The sequence below is a fragment of the Scleropages formosus genome, chromosome 1 (genome assembly GCF_900964775.1).
Source record: "Scleropages formosus chromosome 1, fSclFor1.1, whole genome shotgun sequence".
NCBI classification, from domain to species: Eukaryota; Metazoa; Chordata; class Actinopteri; order Osteoglossiformes; family Osteoglossidae; genus Scleropages; species Scleropages formosus.
Window position 1 is genome coordinate 5,842,254 of NC_041806.1, and position 19,007 is coordinate 5,861,260.

Here is a 19,007-nt window from a genome sequence, read left to right on the forward strand (position 1 = left end):
CGCTGCCTGCAGCCCGGAGAGCCCGGCGGAGCAGGCTGGAAGAGGAACGAGCCGAGCCATCATTGCGCTCTGCGCCCTCTACGCGCCCAACCGTCCACCACAAACTGAGGGCCACACAGTGGTCATGTCTGGGGTGCCTCCCTGACCAAGTGGCAGCTGACATGTGGTGTTTACACTGTAACTCAGAGAAGACCCAGTCTCTGCTGGAGCTGGAGCTGGAGCCGGACGGCCGGTAAGGCAGCCTGGGGCTAAGAGTGTCTGTGTGTGTCCGTGTCGTTGAGCTGAGTGAAGCAGCAGGTGACACTCAAGTTGACTCGGTGACAAGGGACAGCATGTGGTAAACGGAGGCTTTTCTGGTTTGTCTGTGTCTGTGTGTGTGTGTGTGTGTGTGTGCGCGCGCGCACGTCATCCCATACACCATCGCTTCACTGACAGCCGACGGAGGGAGGAACCAGAGTGATCTCTCTGCCAAAGGAGACCAATCTGCTCAGCACTATTAATACCTCCTTTTACTTTTGCTGTGTTGCATCTGTAAGTACCTCTGAATAAGAGCGTTAATCCAATGAGCTCATATAAAAATAGCTATTTGTGTTATTAATATGTGGGCGTGGTGGCACAGTGGGGTTGGCCAGGGCCTGCTCTCTGGTGGGTCTGGAGTTCGAGTCCCGCTTGGGTTGCCTTGCGACGGACTGGCATCCCATCCTGGGTGTGTCCCCTCCCCCTCCAGCCTTTGCGCCCTGTGTTGCTGGGTTAGGCTCCCGTTCACCGTGACCCCGCTCGTGACAAGCGGTTTCAGACAGTGTGTGTGTGTGTTATTAATGTTGTCATTATTCTATACTAGATATTTTTTCCAAAGGAAATGTCAGTTGTTAAAACATATTTACTTGCTTTATATGATTTACAACGTCACCAAGGAAAGGATTTTTTAGCTCTCATCATCTGAAATGCAGTGTGTGGAAGGATGTGTGTCGCTGAACGACTTTCTGAAACACAGAGTTCATTTAGGAGGAGCTCCTTTTCATTCCCTTCGTTTTCAGAAACAAGTGGATCAAGCGAGAGCTTTGGGTAGATTGATGTTCACTTGTCCAGCCCAAAGCTATCCACATTTGTGGCGTGTGTCGTGGCCACATCCGGTGTCCTCGGGAGGTGACTCCAGTGGGTCTGCTACTGAGAACATGCCCCCAGAGGTCCTAGTTCCAAGTACAGCTGCCGCAACCTGCCTGCTGCTAAATGCGTACCCCAAGGTGATGGCTGCTGGATCGCACGGAAGGGGTTCCTGCAGCAGCTTTAATTAAGAGAGTGCTTTGTTACCACCATTAGGGCCTTATTTATGATGCCGAAGCACTTAAGTGGCCACTTGTTCAGTAGGTTTGTGCTGCTTTATAGTACGTGTTTTGCACGTCAATGTGCTGACGGGACCCACATGAAGCCCATCATCTCTTTATTAATCCACTCTGAGGAATTCAAACAGCTACCCCGTCCTGCCGAGTATTGCCAGCATTTTACAGCTAATTGGAGCGTAATAAAGAACACTAGTTGTAATCCGCACGTACTGTGTATAATCTCCACACTCCAATCACGGCGTAACCTTTGGTTAAATTAGTTTAGGGGTCCATCGCTCTTCTAATTATGTTTACACATTATTTTCCTCTGTAGGTTTCACACAGCATCATATAATTGCAAGAACATGAACTAGTTGTTAGATGAATGATTAATCATAATTATTTGAATAGATGTTTTTAGTTTTTCGGTGACGTCAAACCAGTGGATAATGCTGAACCTCAGCACCCTTCTCAACTGGGCACTTTGCAGGAGAGAAGCATCCAGCTGAGTGAACCTGCCGTCTACTGCCCAGCAAACCGGGATATAGGAGTCGGGAGTTGGCCACCAGATAGCACTTCTGCCGTGAAGTCCTTTCATCATCATATCTCTTATGACATCACTGCCCACTTGGCGTTTCCGCTGTATCGCTGAGATACCTGTTGACCGAAGAAGAAGCAGTGACTTGAAGAGCTGTAGGAGGGCTGTCACTGAGTGCTTTACGGTTATGTAATCTTTGGCTGGACTTACAATTAGCTTTGCCAGTACCACTTGCCGACCGCCAGCTCAGCTGCGTGTTCCATCCTGTTCACGATTAAGCTCGCCGACCGATTACAAATGATTATTTAAAGACAGGCAAACCAAAGGGCAGAGGCACAAACCACTGTTTGGCAATGTTTTTAACCCTCAATTGTGTTACATTTCAGAAGCCTTTATAGTGCCTCTGCACTAGTCCCAATTACCAACTTGACCTGTCTGGGTTTTTTCCCTCCATTTTAAACATGTGGAATATGAATTCTCCCTCCTGGATGTATAAAGCAGCTGGTAACATAGTGGTTAAATCTGCTCTTTTCGACCCAAAGGTCACAGATTCAATTCCCACCTCCAGCTGTAGTACCTTTGAGCAAGGTACTTACCCTAAATAAAATAACCCTAGTAAAATTACCCAGCTATATAAATGGGCAAATACTTGTAAAGTACTTTAACATTGTAAGTTGCCTTTGGAGAAGAGTATCAGCTAAATGAGTAAATGAAAATCTCTACTGTTTTGCTCTGATTCCCTCAAAGTCTTGAAGAGCAGAACGTCTGTCTGGCTACAAGAGGGTTGCATTTGGTCGCACTCCTTAGGTTGTAAACGGAGTATTTTTTTTGGGAATGTGTAGTACTGGAGGGAGACACCCTGAGCACCAGCTTCTCCTGCTTGAGCCTGCAACCAATTAGCAGGTTTCATTCCCAGTTCTCCAAAGACTGTTCCATCTCTGCCTTGGCCTTTTGGGGAATTCTTCTTCTATTTAGCATAGAAGTCACTTCTTCACAGGGTGCACTGACCAAGGATGGACATATAAATGCTCTTTGTACCACTGATCTACCCAATCGCTGGTTGCCAATGATTTCCAACCAACAGCCGGTCCAGCCCAGGTCCCGTAAAACGTGGAAAACTCTTGGAAAAGAGAAAACCATAGATACACTTTCAACTGTGTGAGAAAGAAAGATTAAATGTTTATCTCGGTCAACCCAAGGTCCACATGAGTTCACAACCCCATGATAGAGCTGTGTGTTGGGAGACGCCCCATCTTATTTAGGTGAATGAAGGAAGTTCCGCCCACACACCCCTGCCCTCTGTGGGATGCTGCTATACTTGCTCTTGCTCTTTGGGGCTGATTTTGTCATGTCTTTGTTTTACTTGGTTTAAAAGAAACATCCCTTGTTACATTACATGTGAAGCCAGACATGTTGAGCAGGAACTCTGATCAAAATCTACACAATGTCAGTTTACCTCATCTGAGCAGAGTGCGAAGATAAAACCATTAATTTCAATTCAAATGTAGAACAAAGTATATTTTTCCAGTTTCAGGCAGAACATGGGAAGTAAACATTGGTCATGTGTTGTGTTGGAAGTCACTTTTTCGCCTTGCTTTGGCAGTGGTGGGCGTTGGTTTTCTTAGGTTCTCTGGAAATCCAGGGGGGGAATTTGCTTTTAATGAAGTCATTGTGCTGCTGGGGCCATTCCGGTAACATCTTGCCGGCTGCACCCCTTGTGGTCCCCAGCTGCAGTGAGCACTGAGAGGCCTGCAGGTTTTCATCATCATGGGAGCCATTTTCGGGGCTCTGAGAAGTTTAGAGAGAAATTCACGGGTTTTTCATACCTGCTCCTCCTAGATCGTCTAGGGAGCTTCAAGCAACACAGCGTAGTGTGAAAGCACTCCTGCAGAGAAGGTGTGGAAGCCTGCTAGCCTCCCACTGCCACTGCAAAGAAGCAGCTGCTCCAAGAAAGGAGGTGTTTCTTCTCCCCACAGCTGACAATCCCCTTAACACTTGTGCTTCAAAAACTGGTGCTCTAATCCAATAATCTCCAGTAATCTTCACTGTGCTCTGGCATTCAGATCCTGTAAATGTAGACGGGACAGTTAAGATGAAGGTGAGGGTGCATATGGGGAAAAGTGGCGAGCCGGTGGCTTGGTGGGTACTGGGTGCCGTTTGCCTAGTGGCTGGCCTTGGGGTAACAGCCTGCTTTGCCCCAGTAAGAGGAGAGTCTATGTCGAGGGATGATGGTCGCGAACATGAGCGGTGATGAAAACGTCCTCATAGGGAAGGTTTCCACCCCGTACCACTTGTGTGTGCTGTGTTAGGCCTTTCATGCGTCGCTCGTACGTGTGATGCCAAGTCTGCTCTTTGCTATGGCAGGCAAAGACAAAGCAAATGGCTAACTGGCAACTGGAATTTTGTATTCATTGCAATGCACATTTAGACAATGAGGTAGTATACTACAAAAGTACAGGATAAATACCTACACTAGTCGTCTGCCAACCATCTTAGCTCAATACACACTTGAGGGTCAGTAGAGATTGAAGGTGACAGTTGGTTATCCCAAAATGTGTATTTCTCTTTGAAAGGCATGAATGATGTCTGATGCTTGTGTGAGATTGGTTTTACTAGGTGGGGTTGTGTGCCTGGATGTGTTGAAGGTGTTTCTCTGATGACCGCAGATATCACCCAGTTCTTCTTGCAGTGGGGGCAGGGTTCATGGCTGAAACGGTGGGCTGCGGTCCGCTTGGAGGTACGAATCTCTATTCCTGTATCCCAGGCAGGGCTGCAGGACTTTGGTAGCAACGTCTAGGATGCGGAAAGAGATTGGCAGCTGTCTGCCTGAGGGTGGAAGAAGGTAAGGAATGTAAGACCTAGAATTGATTATGGAGTAAGCAACTGTCTCTTGTTGCTTCGGTCATGTGGGGTTAGTGTATATAGCGCACTGGACGGCGTTTCAGACTTGTAGTCCAGAGTTTGGTCCAATCCCACAAGGGTCACTTTCTGCCTTACCACTGAGAAAAGTACAGAGCCAGAGTGTTTTTAAACATATTTACCTGTAATATATGAGTGTGGTTGTAGGTCACTTTCAATGAATGTGTTGGCTAAGAAACACAGTAATAATAATATTTACATGTAACATGTCTCTACCACAAAGGCTCGTTACCCAGCACCCAAAACCCAATGTATTTAGCAGGGATGGAGACTTTGGGGGATTAAATGAGACAGGATCTTCCTGAATGTTTTGTAGCACCCTGAGTGCAGGACCTATAACGTTTTCCATTATTACCTCTGTTCCATTAGTACCGTCGCCTCACTCATTTATCATTATTAACTTGAGTAAAACCACTAGGTAAACAGTACTTGAGCTCGGTGGCAGTAAATCAATCTCGCGGTGAAAGACTCTCTGGGGCACCGTCCTTACTTCATTAGCAGAGCTACTTTTAATCACGGAACTTATGCTCTACTGGCTCACTTTCTGGGCTCTAGCTCAGGTCATTATGGGTGTTTGATCCAATCACGGCTCCTAATCCCAGCTTGGAGGGAGGGGCCTCGAAGGTGGCAGGAGGTTCTGTAGCTCTTTGCATGTGGGAGGGGGTGTGGCTTTATGGACTGGGCTAGAGCCAGGAATGGAGCTCAGAAACCATCTCGGCGATTGTCTCTGTGGAAACCAAAATGATAGAGTCAGTTCTGCTGTGCTTACCATCCACTGGATTTGAATAACGTCTCACTGTCCTTCTTTTCGACCTTTAACCACACGCCTTGAATGTCTAACTTATATTGAATTCAGTACTGCTCAAGTTGTGATGGTGGCAGTCCTCGGTGTCGGCGTTTCAGATATTAGTAAGGGGAGTCAAGTGTTTGTTGTAAAGCACTGGGTTCATAACTCTCCATGTGTGGACTTTCATTCCTCTGAGGAGCACTCTGCTTCGGTTTCCATGCCATACTTTGAAACCATCTGGCTCGGCATGGATGGAAAGCTTGGACGTCTCGGGAGGTGTGCAGACAGTAGCTGTAGTTTGAGAGGATTGAGAAGTCCAGAGCAGTTAGCCGTAGCGTGAGTTTACTTTGCCGTTACTCAGGGTAGGGATCTCCTCATCGTTGGTATACACTCAGACCAGTAACAGCCTATGTGAAGCAGAAGTACGGTATTGTTTCCTCTCCTCTAGCCTGATCCTCGATCTAAACTTAGGGAGGATATGGAGCCGTGTACATCTTATGGGAGAACTTTGAAGGAACTGGCATTTTGCTCCCTGGAAGGAGACTCTCTGTGATTCGGGCTCTCGGGTACAGTGGCTTTGACTGGGGACTGCGACTCACAGTGCACCTTGTTCTTGTTCCAGCGTGGAAGGCGATGTTCCAGGTGGTGAGGTGGGCCCCTCTGTAGACAGCGGCTATGGCCGGGGCCCCGTGACACACACCTCCGCCCTCAGCCCGGACCGCTTTGACGGCCCGCTCTACGCGTACCCGGGTGCCAGCGGCCAACAGCGGCCACGCCACCCCAAGCTCCAACACTCCCAGTCCATTCTGCGCAAGCAGGCCGAGGAGGAGGCCATCAAGCGCTCCCGCTCGCTGTCCGAGAGCTACGAGCTCTCCACGGACCTGCAGGACAAGCAGGTATCGCTCATCGCGCACCGAGCCTTCGTCAGGAACTGTGTTGAAACAATTGGAAAAACAGATTTTGCTGCTAACACACACATTCTATTTCATGCCCTTTTCGTTGAGGCTCATTGCATTAATACAGTGACAGCTTGTAAAGTTTATATGTATTTTGCAGCAGATGCTTTCATCCGGAGCGAATAGCGTTGCTGTTAATGTGCAGGTACAAAAGGTTACATTTATAACCCCATTTTGAAACGTCTTCTTCTCAAACCATTACTCTACGGAGCATTACTGCCTCTCTGCTCTTTAGAACGCTCTTTGTTTGTAAATAAACGCCACTCCTCTCATTTGACCCAGACCCCTTAAGCCCCATGTGCTGTTTATGTTGTAAGCTCTCAGTCGCCCTAAATTTTCCCCGTGTCCAAGTATTACTGCCCACGCATGGCGTCGCTCCGTCACAGACGTCACACTTCCACCAAGATAAATGTATGATGATGGAGTGGGTAAGTACATGAAGGTAAACGCTGACGGGTCACACACACCGCCTTAATAGGACACTGACAGCAAGGGACAGTAAACACTTCATATTCCATATTTACATGAGGGGATCTTTGTATATGAATCATTTTCATCCTTGAACTTCTTGTTTAACTGTGTTCCTTCGCAGACGCGGTGATGTCATTTGTTGACGTAGAAATTTTCCCCATTTGCTGTTCAGGCATGACATACCAGCTTAATTACGCTCCATTTTTAAACAAACGCAGTAGTGGTAGAAGACAAGAAAGACGAAGCCGTCAAAAGGTGCGCTTGTGGGTGTCAAGCGTGAGTTTTAATGTGTCTGATTGTACTTTTTATTCTGTCCGTCAGGTTGAGATGCTCGAGCGTAAGTATGGGGGGCGTTTCATAACCCGCCATGCTGCTCGCACCATCCAGACTGCATTCCGCCAGTACCAGATGAACAAGAATTTTGAACGGCTTCGTAGTTCTATGTCGGAGAACCGCATGTCTCGGCGGATCGTCCTGTCCAATATGAGAATGCAGTTTTCCTTTGAAGGACCCGAAAAAGTCCACAGCTCGTACTTTGAGGGCAAGCAAGTCTCCTTGAGGGATGATGGCTCTGAAATGGGGGCTCTGGCGCCATCTGAGCGGGGGGACATGGTGGTTCCTGCGAACTTGAAGACCCCCGAGGCGCAGAGTGACTTTTCGGACGCCATAACCGAGCTGGAGGACGCTTTTTCCAGGCAGGTAAAGTCGCTGGCGGAGTCCATCGACGACGCCCTGAACTGCCGCAGTCTTCATGGAGAGGAGGAACAGGTCGAGCAGGTCAGGGGTCACCCGGATCTGGAGAGGGAAGTGGCCTACCAGGTAAAGCCCTCTCACAGTGCAGATCATCAGCAGCTGGATGAAATGACAGCCTCCTATAGTGATGTGACCCTCTATATCGACGAGGAGGAGCTCTCTCCCCCCCTTCCGCTTTCCCAGTCGGTAGAGCGGCCCTCCAGCACCGAGTCGGACCTGCGTCTCCGCTCTAAGGAGTGCTGGTCTTTGGTACACAAGGATGACAGGGGCGACACGGACACCAGCTGCCGCAGCACCCCGTCTCTGGAGTGCCAGGAGCAGAGACTCCGGGTGGAACACCTGCCGCTGTTGACCATAGAGCCACCTAGCGACAGCTCAGCGGAGCTTAGCGACCGCTCCGACCGCGGTTCAGTAAAGAGGCAGAGTGCGTACGAGCGAACCATGGTAGGCCCACAGGGCAGCCCCAAGCACGTGAGCCACGTGCTTCCACAGCGCATCCCCTCGCGGGACGAAGACCTGCCGCGGCACCGGCCCCGACCCCTGGAAGCCCACCTGGCCCTCAACGGCACCGCTAACCGGCAAAGCAAGTCCGAGTCCGACTTCTCCGATGGGGACAACGACAGCGTCAACAGCACGTCCAACTCCAACGACACCATCAACTGCAGCTCCGAGTCATCGTCTCGCGACAGCTTGCGGGAACAGACCCTCAGCAAGCAGACCTACCATAAGGAGACACGCAACAGCTGGGACTCACCCGCCTTCAGCAACGACGTCATCCGCAAGAGGCACTACCGCATCGGCCTCAACCTCTTCAACAAGTACGTACGCAGTGCGGCCGAGCTCTTGAAAGTGACCCTGTCCTTCTAACACCTTCTAACTCCATGAAACATACTCAATTCGTTGGGCTATTTGGCTGCTGGATCACAACGGTTATGAAGTTTGACATTGACAAATTCATCTTTTTCACACAATGAGTAGCAGATGCTCCTGCTCATGATCATTTCTACTTGACTGATTTGATAAATATCCCTTTAACAGGGAGGTCCCTTTAAGGAATAATGTTTACTCCTCGTACAAAAAAGGGTCTTGGCCGTCAGTGGTGCCGCACTTGAAACAACTCGCTTTGTGGGTGCGGGAGCTGCTTATAACACATTTGCATCAAACGTCTGTTTCAGTTATAAAACGGGGGTGGTTCGAAATGAGAGATGCGTTTGGCAGAAATTCAACTGCTTGTATTTCAGTGCGAGATCTGAGCAATGCCTTTATTTGTAATGAAGCAGAAACCAATCCTGACTTCATCTTAGTCAAGCGCTTGTCTTTATTGTATGGTTTATGCAGCAATCTTCATATACAGCTCCGTTTCTTTCCCGACATTCTGTGACAAAAGCTGTGGTTACTTTTAAATGTATAGCGCATGAGGTCACAGTACCAGAGCCTCAAGTCACTGAAAACCATGTGGTTTTTATAGTACGTTTGAAAGAGCGCAAATTTCAGTTCCAAATGTTCTGAAGGCCACCCTGGTCAAATGTACAGCATCTTCATGTACCAGGCTTGTGATTTAACTTTCAGACTGTTGACTGGAGTATGTATGAGCTGAAGTTGAGACACTACTTGTGCAGTCACTCGGGGAGATGTCCAACTGCCCTGCAGGGAACAAGTGTACCTGTCTTTAACTGTCATTGTACAGCGTTTCCCAGGCTGTGGGTTGCATGTGTTTTGGTCTTAACTTTACAGCCCAAATGGCTTTAGTTATGTTAGGATTCCTGGAGGATTTTAACCTTGAGATTTTTAGATCAGCAAAGTCTGGTTTTATTTTATTATCTTTTTATTATATAATAATATGATAATATTATGTTGTTTATATTTTTTATTATATAATAATAATGTAATTTTATTATTTTATTTTATTGCACTGTATTAGCTTCAGAAGAATCGCACACACCTGTTGGGTAAGAATATAACTTAGTTAACAATGGCAACTTGCCTTGAGAGCGGTGCTATGGTGCAGCAGGTTGTGCTAGAGCTTTGTATCTCCTGGACTGCAAATTCAGACCTGCGTTCAAATCCAGCTCTGTCTGTGTAGAGTTTCTATGTTCTCTCCTTTCTGCATGGTTTTCCTCCAGGTACTCTGGTTTCCTCCCACAGCCCGAAGACATGCGTTTCAGGCAAACTGGTGTCTATAAATGTCCGCAGTGTTCGTATGGGTGTGTGATTTGCCCACAGTGGATGGGTATCCCATCCAAGATATACCCTACGTTTGTGCGTGGGCTCTGGACCACTGCAACCCTGTATTGCACATAGATAACGGATGAATATGTTCTTGAGAAACAGGTCTCATTCACTGCGTCACAAGTCATCATCTCGGTATGTTGCATCTATCATGATATCAATTCTGACTCAAAATAATGGCCTGTAAATTGGGTTGAATGGGGTTATTATTGGAACAAGCCTGTTTGAAGATGATGTCTGCCACATGAATTGTATTCTTTCGTTGGAAAATATTAAACTGGAATGGGATCGGGTTCCGACACCGAAAGTGATCTTGTACAAATTATTTCCATAGTTTCATTTTACACTCAGCATTGAAGACAATAACTAATTTCAAGGCTGTCAAAGTTAGTGCTATTTGGCTCACAGTCTGTCCATTTCGACCGCTAGTTGTCCATTTTTTTATTTATAACACAGCTGTCGATCAGGTGTCCCTCGTCGCTTTCTAAATAGCTCAGTTACCATGGTGTTCAGAGGTCGATTAACATGTCATTGGGACGCGCCAGTGAAAGACAAGCCGGCTTTAAATCAGGCATTGTTTTGCTTTCATGAGTATATTTTAAAAATAGCAGTCACCTCATCATCCACAATGCATTCTCTGTCTTTACTAGTATAAGGAGTGAGACAGTATGGCTGCAGTCCTCCTTGCATATTTATATTGATTCAGTCAGCTGACACTTTTTGCTTGCTATTGTGCACCCATACAGCAGGGTAATTCTCTTAGAGAAATTCTGCATGAATACCTTGCTCAAGGGTATTAGAGCTGTAAGTAGGACTTGAACCAGCAACCTTTAGGACTAAAAGCAGCATGAACCACTACACCACCAGCTGTGCTCCAGCTGCTACTGAGCCCCTAGTGACACACAGACACCTCCAGCCACATAGGCAGTCAGAGAGTGGGAGTGAGTGCCATCAGACACCAGCACATTTTCATAGAGAACACACACACACTTTCAGAACCGCTTGTCCCATACGGGGTCACGGGGAACCGGAGCCTACCCGGTAACACAGGGCGTAAGGCCGGAAGGGGAGGGGACACACCCAGGACGGGACGCCAGTCCGCCGCAAGGCACCCCAAGCGGGACTCGAACCCCAGACCCACCGGAGAGCAGGACTGCGGTCCAACCCACTGCGCCACCGCACCCCTCTCATAGAGAACATTGCTTTTCTTTTCTTTGCTTAAGTCTGAGTGTGCTTGTGTATGTGTGCAGATGCAATTTGTGTAAAGTGTAAATGCACTTGCAGTAAGACGCATAAGACGCATATGTCCAGTACCAGCGAAAAGTGTGAGTTCACCTGGGCAACGGGACAGACGATCCAAGTGTCCTGCATGTCTGGGAATTGCTGCCGGAGAGCAGGAGAGACCCGTAGGCTCCAATCCCCGTCAAACTTGCTAACCGAACGCCTTGTGACAGAAAGAAGCTAGTGGTGTACTCAAAACTTATACTCTTACTGTGTACGAGTTGATCAGTTCACTTGGTGTTTGGGAAACTGGTGACCAGTGTGTCCAGAGATACATCTCCTCTCGTGCTCCTCTGTCCACAGGAAGCCGGAGAAGGGCATCCAGTACCTGACGGAGAGGGGATTCGTTCCCGACACACCTGTGGGCGTGGCTCACTTCCTTCTTCAGAGGAAGGGCTTAAGCCGACAGATGATTGGAGAGTTTCTGGGAAACCGTCAGAAGCAGTTCAACAGAGATGTCTTAGAGTGAGTGCTTTATAGGCACCGGAAGCTGTTTGAAGGAATAAGCACTTCTTTTTATAGGCAGTTTATTGTTTTGGAAGTCAATGGATGGGGGGTGGGTGGTGTTTTCATGGTCTTTAAGGCCTCTTATAGCAAGAAAGTAAATGTTGGCTGGCTTTATAGCTACCATACAAGCTCCTGTACCTGGTAAAGCCTGGTTGTTGTACCTTAGAGGTGTTTCACCTGAAGTGCGTTAACATTATGTAGCCATTGAAATGTTTGTAAGATACGCAGACTGGCCGAGATAACTGCGCCTGATGAGTAAATAAAGCGTAAAACCGCAGTGTAGACCACGGTGAAGTTCTGATGTCTTCTGGGAACTGGTGGCTTTATCTCTGGCAGCCTGTGAGTTAATTAAATCTCAGCACCACACTGACACAGAGCACTTAGTTGCCCTGAGTGGTCTCACCGCTGCAGAAGTGCTGTCTGACCGCTCTTCCTCACACACTTCCTCACCCACAGCTGTGTGGTGGACGAGATGGATTTCTCAGGAATGGAGCTGGATGAGGCCCTCAGGAAGTTCCAGGCCCATATTCGAGTTCAGGGGGAGGCCCAAAAGGTGGAACGTCTCATAGAGGCTTTCAGGTGAGGATCGCGGGCCAAGAAAGCGCTTGAATACCTCAAAGGAGGCTGAAAGCAATTCACACTGCCCTATGGCGAGAAAGTAAAGAAAGCAGTCATTTATATTCTACTTTGAAATGTGTTTTTCTTCACATTAAACGCTGCTTTCGTCTTCTTCTTTTCATTTGGACCAGGATGGTTTTGTGGCCAGCACTGTTGTTTGGGACATCATCGTTGTTTACGTGTCCCTTTCTTCTGCAGCCAGCGGTACTGCATCTGCAACCCATCAGTGGTGCGGCAGTTCAGAAACCCAGATACCATCTTCATCCTGGCCTTCGCCATAATCCTCCTCAACACCGACATGTACAGCCCCAACGTCAAACCGGAGCGCAAAATGAAGCTGGAGGACTTTGTCAAGAACCTAAGAGGTGAGCAGTAAGAAACGGCACCCTCTTCATTTTGACCATCTCTCCTTTTGCCCTTTCAGAGTACAAAATCGAAACCTGGCAGCAGAGATTGACTCTTTTTTTCCCATTTTTAGTTTTATTTTCAGACCTTGTTCTTTGAGCCACGGCTTTGCTACCAAGTATGAAAAAGGCACAGATTAAACAAGCAAATCTTTCATTTTATTCCTGACAACTCTGAGATGGGCAATGTGGGTGGGTGGGTGGGATGGGGGATGCCCTCCAACGGGCTAACGAGGGCTTGGGTTCCCCTGTAGGAGTGGACGATGGCGAGGACATCCCACGGGAAATGCTGATTGGGATCTATGAAAGGATCCAGAAGCGGGAGCTGAAGACCAATGAGGACCACGTGTCCCAAGTGCAGAAGGTGGAGAAGCTCATAGTGGGCAAGAAGCCGGTGAGCTCAGTCGGATCCCTGGGAAAAACGTCTGCGTTGTGAAGGTTGCAGGAGTAACACTTTTGATGAACACGGACACAGTTGCACATCATATTTACAGGGATTGCTTGGTGATGTCATACTGTACCACTTTTCCACATTTTTGAAATCGCAGCACTTCTCAGTCACTATCTGGCATCACATTTGCGATGACCTTACTTCATTGACCGTGCAGGACCACCTGAGTAACTGCTTAACAGCTGCATGTTGTGAGAAAATGGATTTAGACATGGTGCATGTAGGGGATCCACTGTGATGGCTTTAGGGGTCTTATGGGGCTTTGATAGTCTGTGTGATATTACCGGCTCCCCCCAGGCTTGTGTTGCATGGCGCACGATGTCGATGAGCATGTCAGATTCCCTCTTACCGCCTCTCTGCACTTGTGTTCCAGATTGGATCTCTGCATCACGGCCTTGGATGCGTAAGTAGATTTTCATCAGCCTTCCTACCTGTAGTCAATTATTTGAATTCTTTTCAGTCCTCATCACTTTCCACTTTCGTTCAGGCCTATTCAGACAATGTAAAATTGTGATTTTGATGTCGCAACACAATGGAGTCCATATGTTTGCAATTTGTTGAGAATTACAAGTGTGTGTTTCAGAGGGCCTTGGCACCTGACAGAATGTTTATTTTGAAGAAAATCCATGCCTGCCTCTGGCTCTCATCTCCACCAGACCAGTCCACACAGTTAGCAGCTTAGTTTTAAGGACTGCAAGTACATTATGTATATTGTGCAAAACTCAGCAGCGGATGTCCACTTATTGTGCTCTTAGGGTATTCGCTGCTGCCTGGGGTCACACACACACTTTATATGTGGCCCTCGGGCATAAGTAGACTTGTCTGATTTTCCCATATCTGTTTTCTCAGCCATGCTTCTATCATTGCTGAACAAGAGGTTGATAAAGCCTTCTTGGATGACTCCGGTCAGCCACTCCCCCCCAAGTCATCTGCGTTCATAAATCAATGAACGTTAGTGAAGCATGCACAGCGATTGACTGCGGTGTTCCCGCACCTTCACGTGTTGCATTCTAAGTGGTTATTAGAACTTCGGTCAAATGCGGTCGCAGGTTTATTTTGTCGTGCCGGGTCCCTGGGTTTCGGGTCTGCAGCCAGCAAGACACACAAACTTGTAATTGCATGACAACTATTGAAATAATTAAATATTTGCTCTTGAAATTGTAAGATTATAAAAGTAGATTAAAACTGATTCACTTAAAACTGATAAATTGTTTCATTACATATTTTGGTCATTTTTACTCCCTTTCCATCGGTTAGGTCAACTAACGGGGTCTTTGCTGACCACTAACTGAACTAACTGGACCAGTAACCCAGTGGCTGTAGGGACCACATGAGGATGTCCATTTCAGTCCCTTTGTCCCATGTGCTGTAAAAGAAATAGCATCAACGGTCCCCAGTGTCGCAGTACTGAGTCTTGGAACGGCCCTTTGAATAGCTCCAACTTTAAATGTAAAGTTATGTCGATTAAAAAGTAATAGTACTCCAACAATTTATATTTTAATATTTAAAGTTTTGCCATATAGTCAGAGCTGGATTAGGTTACGAATGCATTTAATTTTTGAAGATGGCCAAAGGAGCTGCTTAATTGATGCATTTGCTCTGGCATCAGAGCAACAGCTGAGAGCTTCTGCATCAAAGGCTGAATTATTGACCGCGCTGAAATGTAGCTATGGGGATTTTGGCTTACGCAAACTAGGCCCTGGAACATGTCCTAAACCCGTTCTTTGATTTTTGCACATGTGCCTCTGGTCATCGGTGCAGTCCCTCGAGATCCTAGCCGGCGACTGACTGTGTGGCCGTGGTCGTTGTAGGTGCTGTCTTTGCCCCACCGCAGACTGGTCTGCTACTGCAGGCTTTTCGAGGTGCCGGACCCCAACAAGCTGCAGAAGCTCGGCCTACATCAGAGGGAGATCTTCCTCTTCAACGACCTTCTCGTGGTAAGGCAAATGCTTCTTCACACTGGAGGTTCCAGGATTGCGACCTCAATGTGTCCTCTATCAGGGTGAAGAGAGCGGTACTTTTGAAGTTCCCTCCATCCAGATGGAGACTTCCGTACTACGGTATCAGTGTTTCCTCCATCAGGATGGATGTTCAGATGCTTCTACCTAAGTGTTGCCCCATGAGACTGTAAATTAGTTTGCTGTGATCAGTTTCTTTTTTTCAATATTGCTCAGACAAAAAAATGTTCTTTTATGTTCTTTTCTGTTTCACCCAAATCGAGGGCTCAGGGAAAATCGGTTTTTATTTTATTGTATCCAGTCGCCTTGAGCTTCAGTTCAATGACAAGAAGAGTCTGGACGTAATGCAAATAGCATTTTATTCATGAAATAATGGATTTTGACCTGTGTTCCACTTTTAAAAAACATCCCTGTCCGTATATTCATTCATCACACTTTATACTCTCTTATATGATTCCTTCCCTTTTGTCTTGTTACCAAGGTAACCAAGATCTTCCAGAAAAAGAAGAACTCGGTAACATACAGCTTCCGACAGTCTTTCTCCCTGTATGGGATGCAGGTGCTTCTCTTTGAGAACCAGTGTAAGTACAGGAGGATGATGAGCTCTCTAAGTTTACTTTGTTTCCCTGCTGAAGGTACCACAGTGTAGGAGAAAACGGAGCGAAAGAGGAGATATATTAGACTTTTCCCACTTCTTGTTTTCCAGACTACCCCAACGGAATAAGGCTTACCTCAGCTGTCCCTGGATCAGACGTGAAAGTCCTCATCAACTTCAACGCCCCCAATCCCCAGGATCGCAAGAAGTTCACGGATGACTTGCGGGAGTCCATTGCAGAGGTCCAGGAGATGGAGAAGTACAGAATAGAGTGTGAGCTGTCCTTTGAAAGCACGACGACCTCTTTGTGCAGCCCCCGTCCACTCTTATTTACCATAGTAATTTAGTGGTTGTCTGTTTTCGCACAACAGGTCACAGTAGTTGAGAACCACATATAGGCTAAGTAAAGATTGAGGAAAGCCTCTAGGTAAAAATGCGTCAGAAGACTTTGAAATGTGAGGAATATCTTAAACCTAATTTGCAAAGTGGGATACAATTAAATGAAGAAGATGGTCGTGCAAGATATGGTTAACCAAACAAATGTTTCGGGTTGGATGCTTTTCATAGATTATAAGCAGTAGAAACATATACCAAGTTAAGGTTGGGTTGAGTCAGTCCGTACACAGCAGTGACATCGTTGCTTTCTGTGTTCAGCGGAGCTGGAAAAGCAGAAGGGTGTGGTCCGGCCCAGCATGTCCCAGAGCTCAGGCCTCAAGAAGGAATCGGGCAATGGGAACATGAGTCGTGGCAGCCTGGATGACACCTACGCCATGGGTGAAGGCCTGAAAAGGAGCGCCCTCAGCAGCTCTCTGCGGGACCTCTCAGAAGCAGGTGAGGCTGTTCAGGGTTGCCTGTCTGCGCAGCATCGACCTTTCGTGTACTAGGGCAGGGGGCGAAAGCAGCCCTCGTTCCGGGTCATTGAGGAGCCTCTTTCGGCCTCGGGAATGTCGCATGGAAGTCGACGAGCTGATAAACGAACATTGGGGAATGTTGCGCTGTGTTCGTGCGGCTTGTTTTTGAAGATTCTCATCATTTCTTGTCTGGGGAGGACAGGCGGGAGGTTTCGCTGGACTGACCCCCCGTCAGGTGAACAAAGAAAGACGTATCACATGTGATAGGCTGAAGATCCCTTTCAGTGATGAAACAGCATACGTGTCCTGGATGTCCTGGAGCTGTTGTTCATCCATATTTCCAATGAAGGTTTTGATGGTTAGGTTATCACGATTGTTCTTGGCCTTTTGTTTGGTAGCATTTTAACACCGATCAATTTAGATGAGCGCAGCCTATAAGCCATTCCGCTTGTAAAGTGCATTCCGAACACAAGGGATTTCGATGACTCTGTATTTGCCCGTTCTTCCTTTTTATTTGACATTCTCAACTTGTGCTGTTTCCATTACATCTTGAGTTTCCAGTGAAAAATGTCCATCACCAAATCTGCTTACGATAATCTCTTTGACTCGCCCGTGACCCGCAGATCCAACGAGGCTGAACTTCCTTCGTATCATATTTGAAAGCCATAACAGGAAGACTTGTTTTAACCAGACTTGTACCAGCACCCCATGTAACAGAGTCCTGCCTCATTGTACATCTTCTGAAGGTTCCAGTTATCAGTTTTTCCTCCTCTTTCTTTAAAGTACGCAGAAAGGATTAGAGAGAGGTGTGGCATCGGTCACCAGAACCTGGGTCATCCTTCTGTAGTTACAATGAAATGTTTCCCATTCAGACAATGTCATACTAAACGTCTGTGTACGTGGACTCGTAGGTCTTTCGTTCAGCACTGGGCTGAGCTTGAGACTTTTCGAAAACACCTTCGATTATTGCGCAACACTTGACCACGTGTCATTTGTAAAGGGAAATCAGCTCCGAGTCTTGCTTAAGGGCGCCGTTTACAGGGCTATTTGAAGTGGATGTTTGCTCCGTGTGTCCGTGTCATCGGGAATTCTGGTGTCATCCAATGGCCTCGCAGCCCGACATGTTCCAGAGTCGAGGAGGAGAAAGCATCCCCTTTCCCCCTTCTTTACCCTACCTTGGTATTTATGGGGAGATTTTTCTTACTTTAATTTGAGGACAACACAGCATCAGCATTTTTTTCTCACTTTGTCCCATCTCATTTTGTTTTATTTTTTCTTTGACTTACTTTTTTTCATATTCAAGTGGGAGTTATTACCTGTTAGTGTCATGCCCATGCCAAACCGTTCACACCTTGGCTGTGTGTGTAGTCCACAGAGCCTTGCTGGTGTCAGTCACACAGTTCGTGTTGGCTCTCGCCTCTCCACTTCCATGTCATCGGAGCACTTGCCCAGGTAACCCCAGGCGTGGCTGTTTCTCTGGTGCTCGGACGAAAAGGTCCTCCGTGGGCGGTCATGCGGTCGCTCCTGGCCTCATGAAGCTACCGCGATTTCCGAGGCAGTCTGCACTGTGTGGCCACGTAGTCCCTTCACAGCAGAGCTGTTTTGAACACAGAAGTAGGAGAATCCTGCCCAGTAAACCCCTAGGCTCTCTAATAAGCTGTCCCGCAGGGGGCACTGCAGGGTCAGCAAGCTCGTCCTAGAATCCCTCCCACTCCTCCACTCGAACCAGTCTCAGCCTGTGCTCACACGCAGCCACAGTGCCACCCAGGGAAGGAGGGATATATACACCTCTGTATTATCCCTGTAATGTCCATCTCTAATCTGTGGTGTTGCATGTCCCGGGCAGGCAAGCGAGGGCGCCGCAGCAGTGCAGGATCACTAGACAGCAATATGGAAGTAAGTAGGAGGCCAACCACGTCCGGCTACTCTCTGTGTGATGATGTGCTCTTTACAAGCATCTCTCTTCCTTTATTTCTTGCAACCTTTTTCCTTCTTGTTTATTGATTTATTTTTTAAATTATTTTTCAATGTGGTTAATGTTAGCCTGCCTGTCTGGATCAATGTGCATGCGTGGCCTGCTTGCATTTGCTGTCAGAATTGCCTCCGGAAGGGAGGGTCCTTGCATTGCTCATGCGGCCTGCCAATCCCTCTCTTGTTCATGTAGAGAAGCATGAATTGACTAATCCCATTAATCCACTTGCCATTGTTTCTCAGCCCTGTCGGCTTCTGGTCAGTGTTTTTTTTTTTTTTCTTTTTTCTTAAATTTATTTTGTTTTGCCGTGTAGCTTTTTCATTTTTTTATTTCGGTTTTTAATTCTCAACTTAACAACGGTGTACATTTTGGAAGAGCCCCCCGTCCACCGTAAT

The 19,007-nt window shown here is 47.3% G+C and overlaps 1 protein-coding gene across 1 annotated transcript in view; it reads left to right on the plus strand.

The window, feature by feature from the left end:
- Positions 1–19,007, plus strand: part of iqsec1a (IQ motif and Sec7 domain ArfGEF 1a) — a 129,834-nt gene that overhangs the window by 107,987 nt on the left and 2,840 nt on the right. The window contains exons 4-15 of the mRNA XM_029250934.1: positions 6,189–6,462; positions 7,315–8,564; positions 11,560–11,721; positions 12,220–12,342; positions 12,580–12,746; positions 13,040–13,179; positions 13,610–13,639; positions 15,048–15,173; positions 15,676–15,775; positions 15,901–16,062; positions 16,444–16,620; positions 18,487–18,536. Of these exons, the coding sequence (XP_029106767.1) occupies positions 6,189–6,462; positions 7,315–8,564; positions 11,560–11,721; positions 12,220–12,342; positions 12,580–12,746; positions 13,040–13,179; positions 13,610–13,639; positions 15,048–15,173; positions 15,676–15,775; positions 15,901–16,062; positions 16,444–16,620; positions 18,487–18,536 (2,761 nt within the window). The remainder of the gene's footprint in view (positions 1–6,188; positions 6,463–7,314; positions 8,565–11,559; positions 11,722–12,219; positions 12,343–12,579; positions 12,747–13,039; positions 13,180–13,609; positions 13,640–15,047; positions 15,174–15,675; positions 15,776–15,900; positions 16,063–16,443; positions 16,621–18,486; positions 18,537–19,007) is intronic.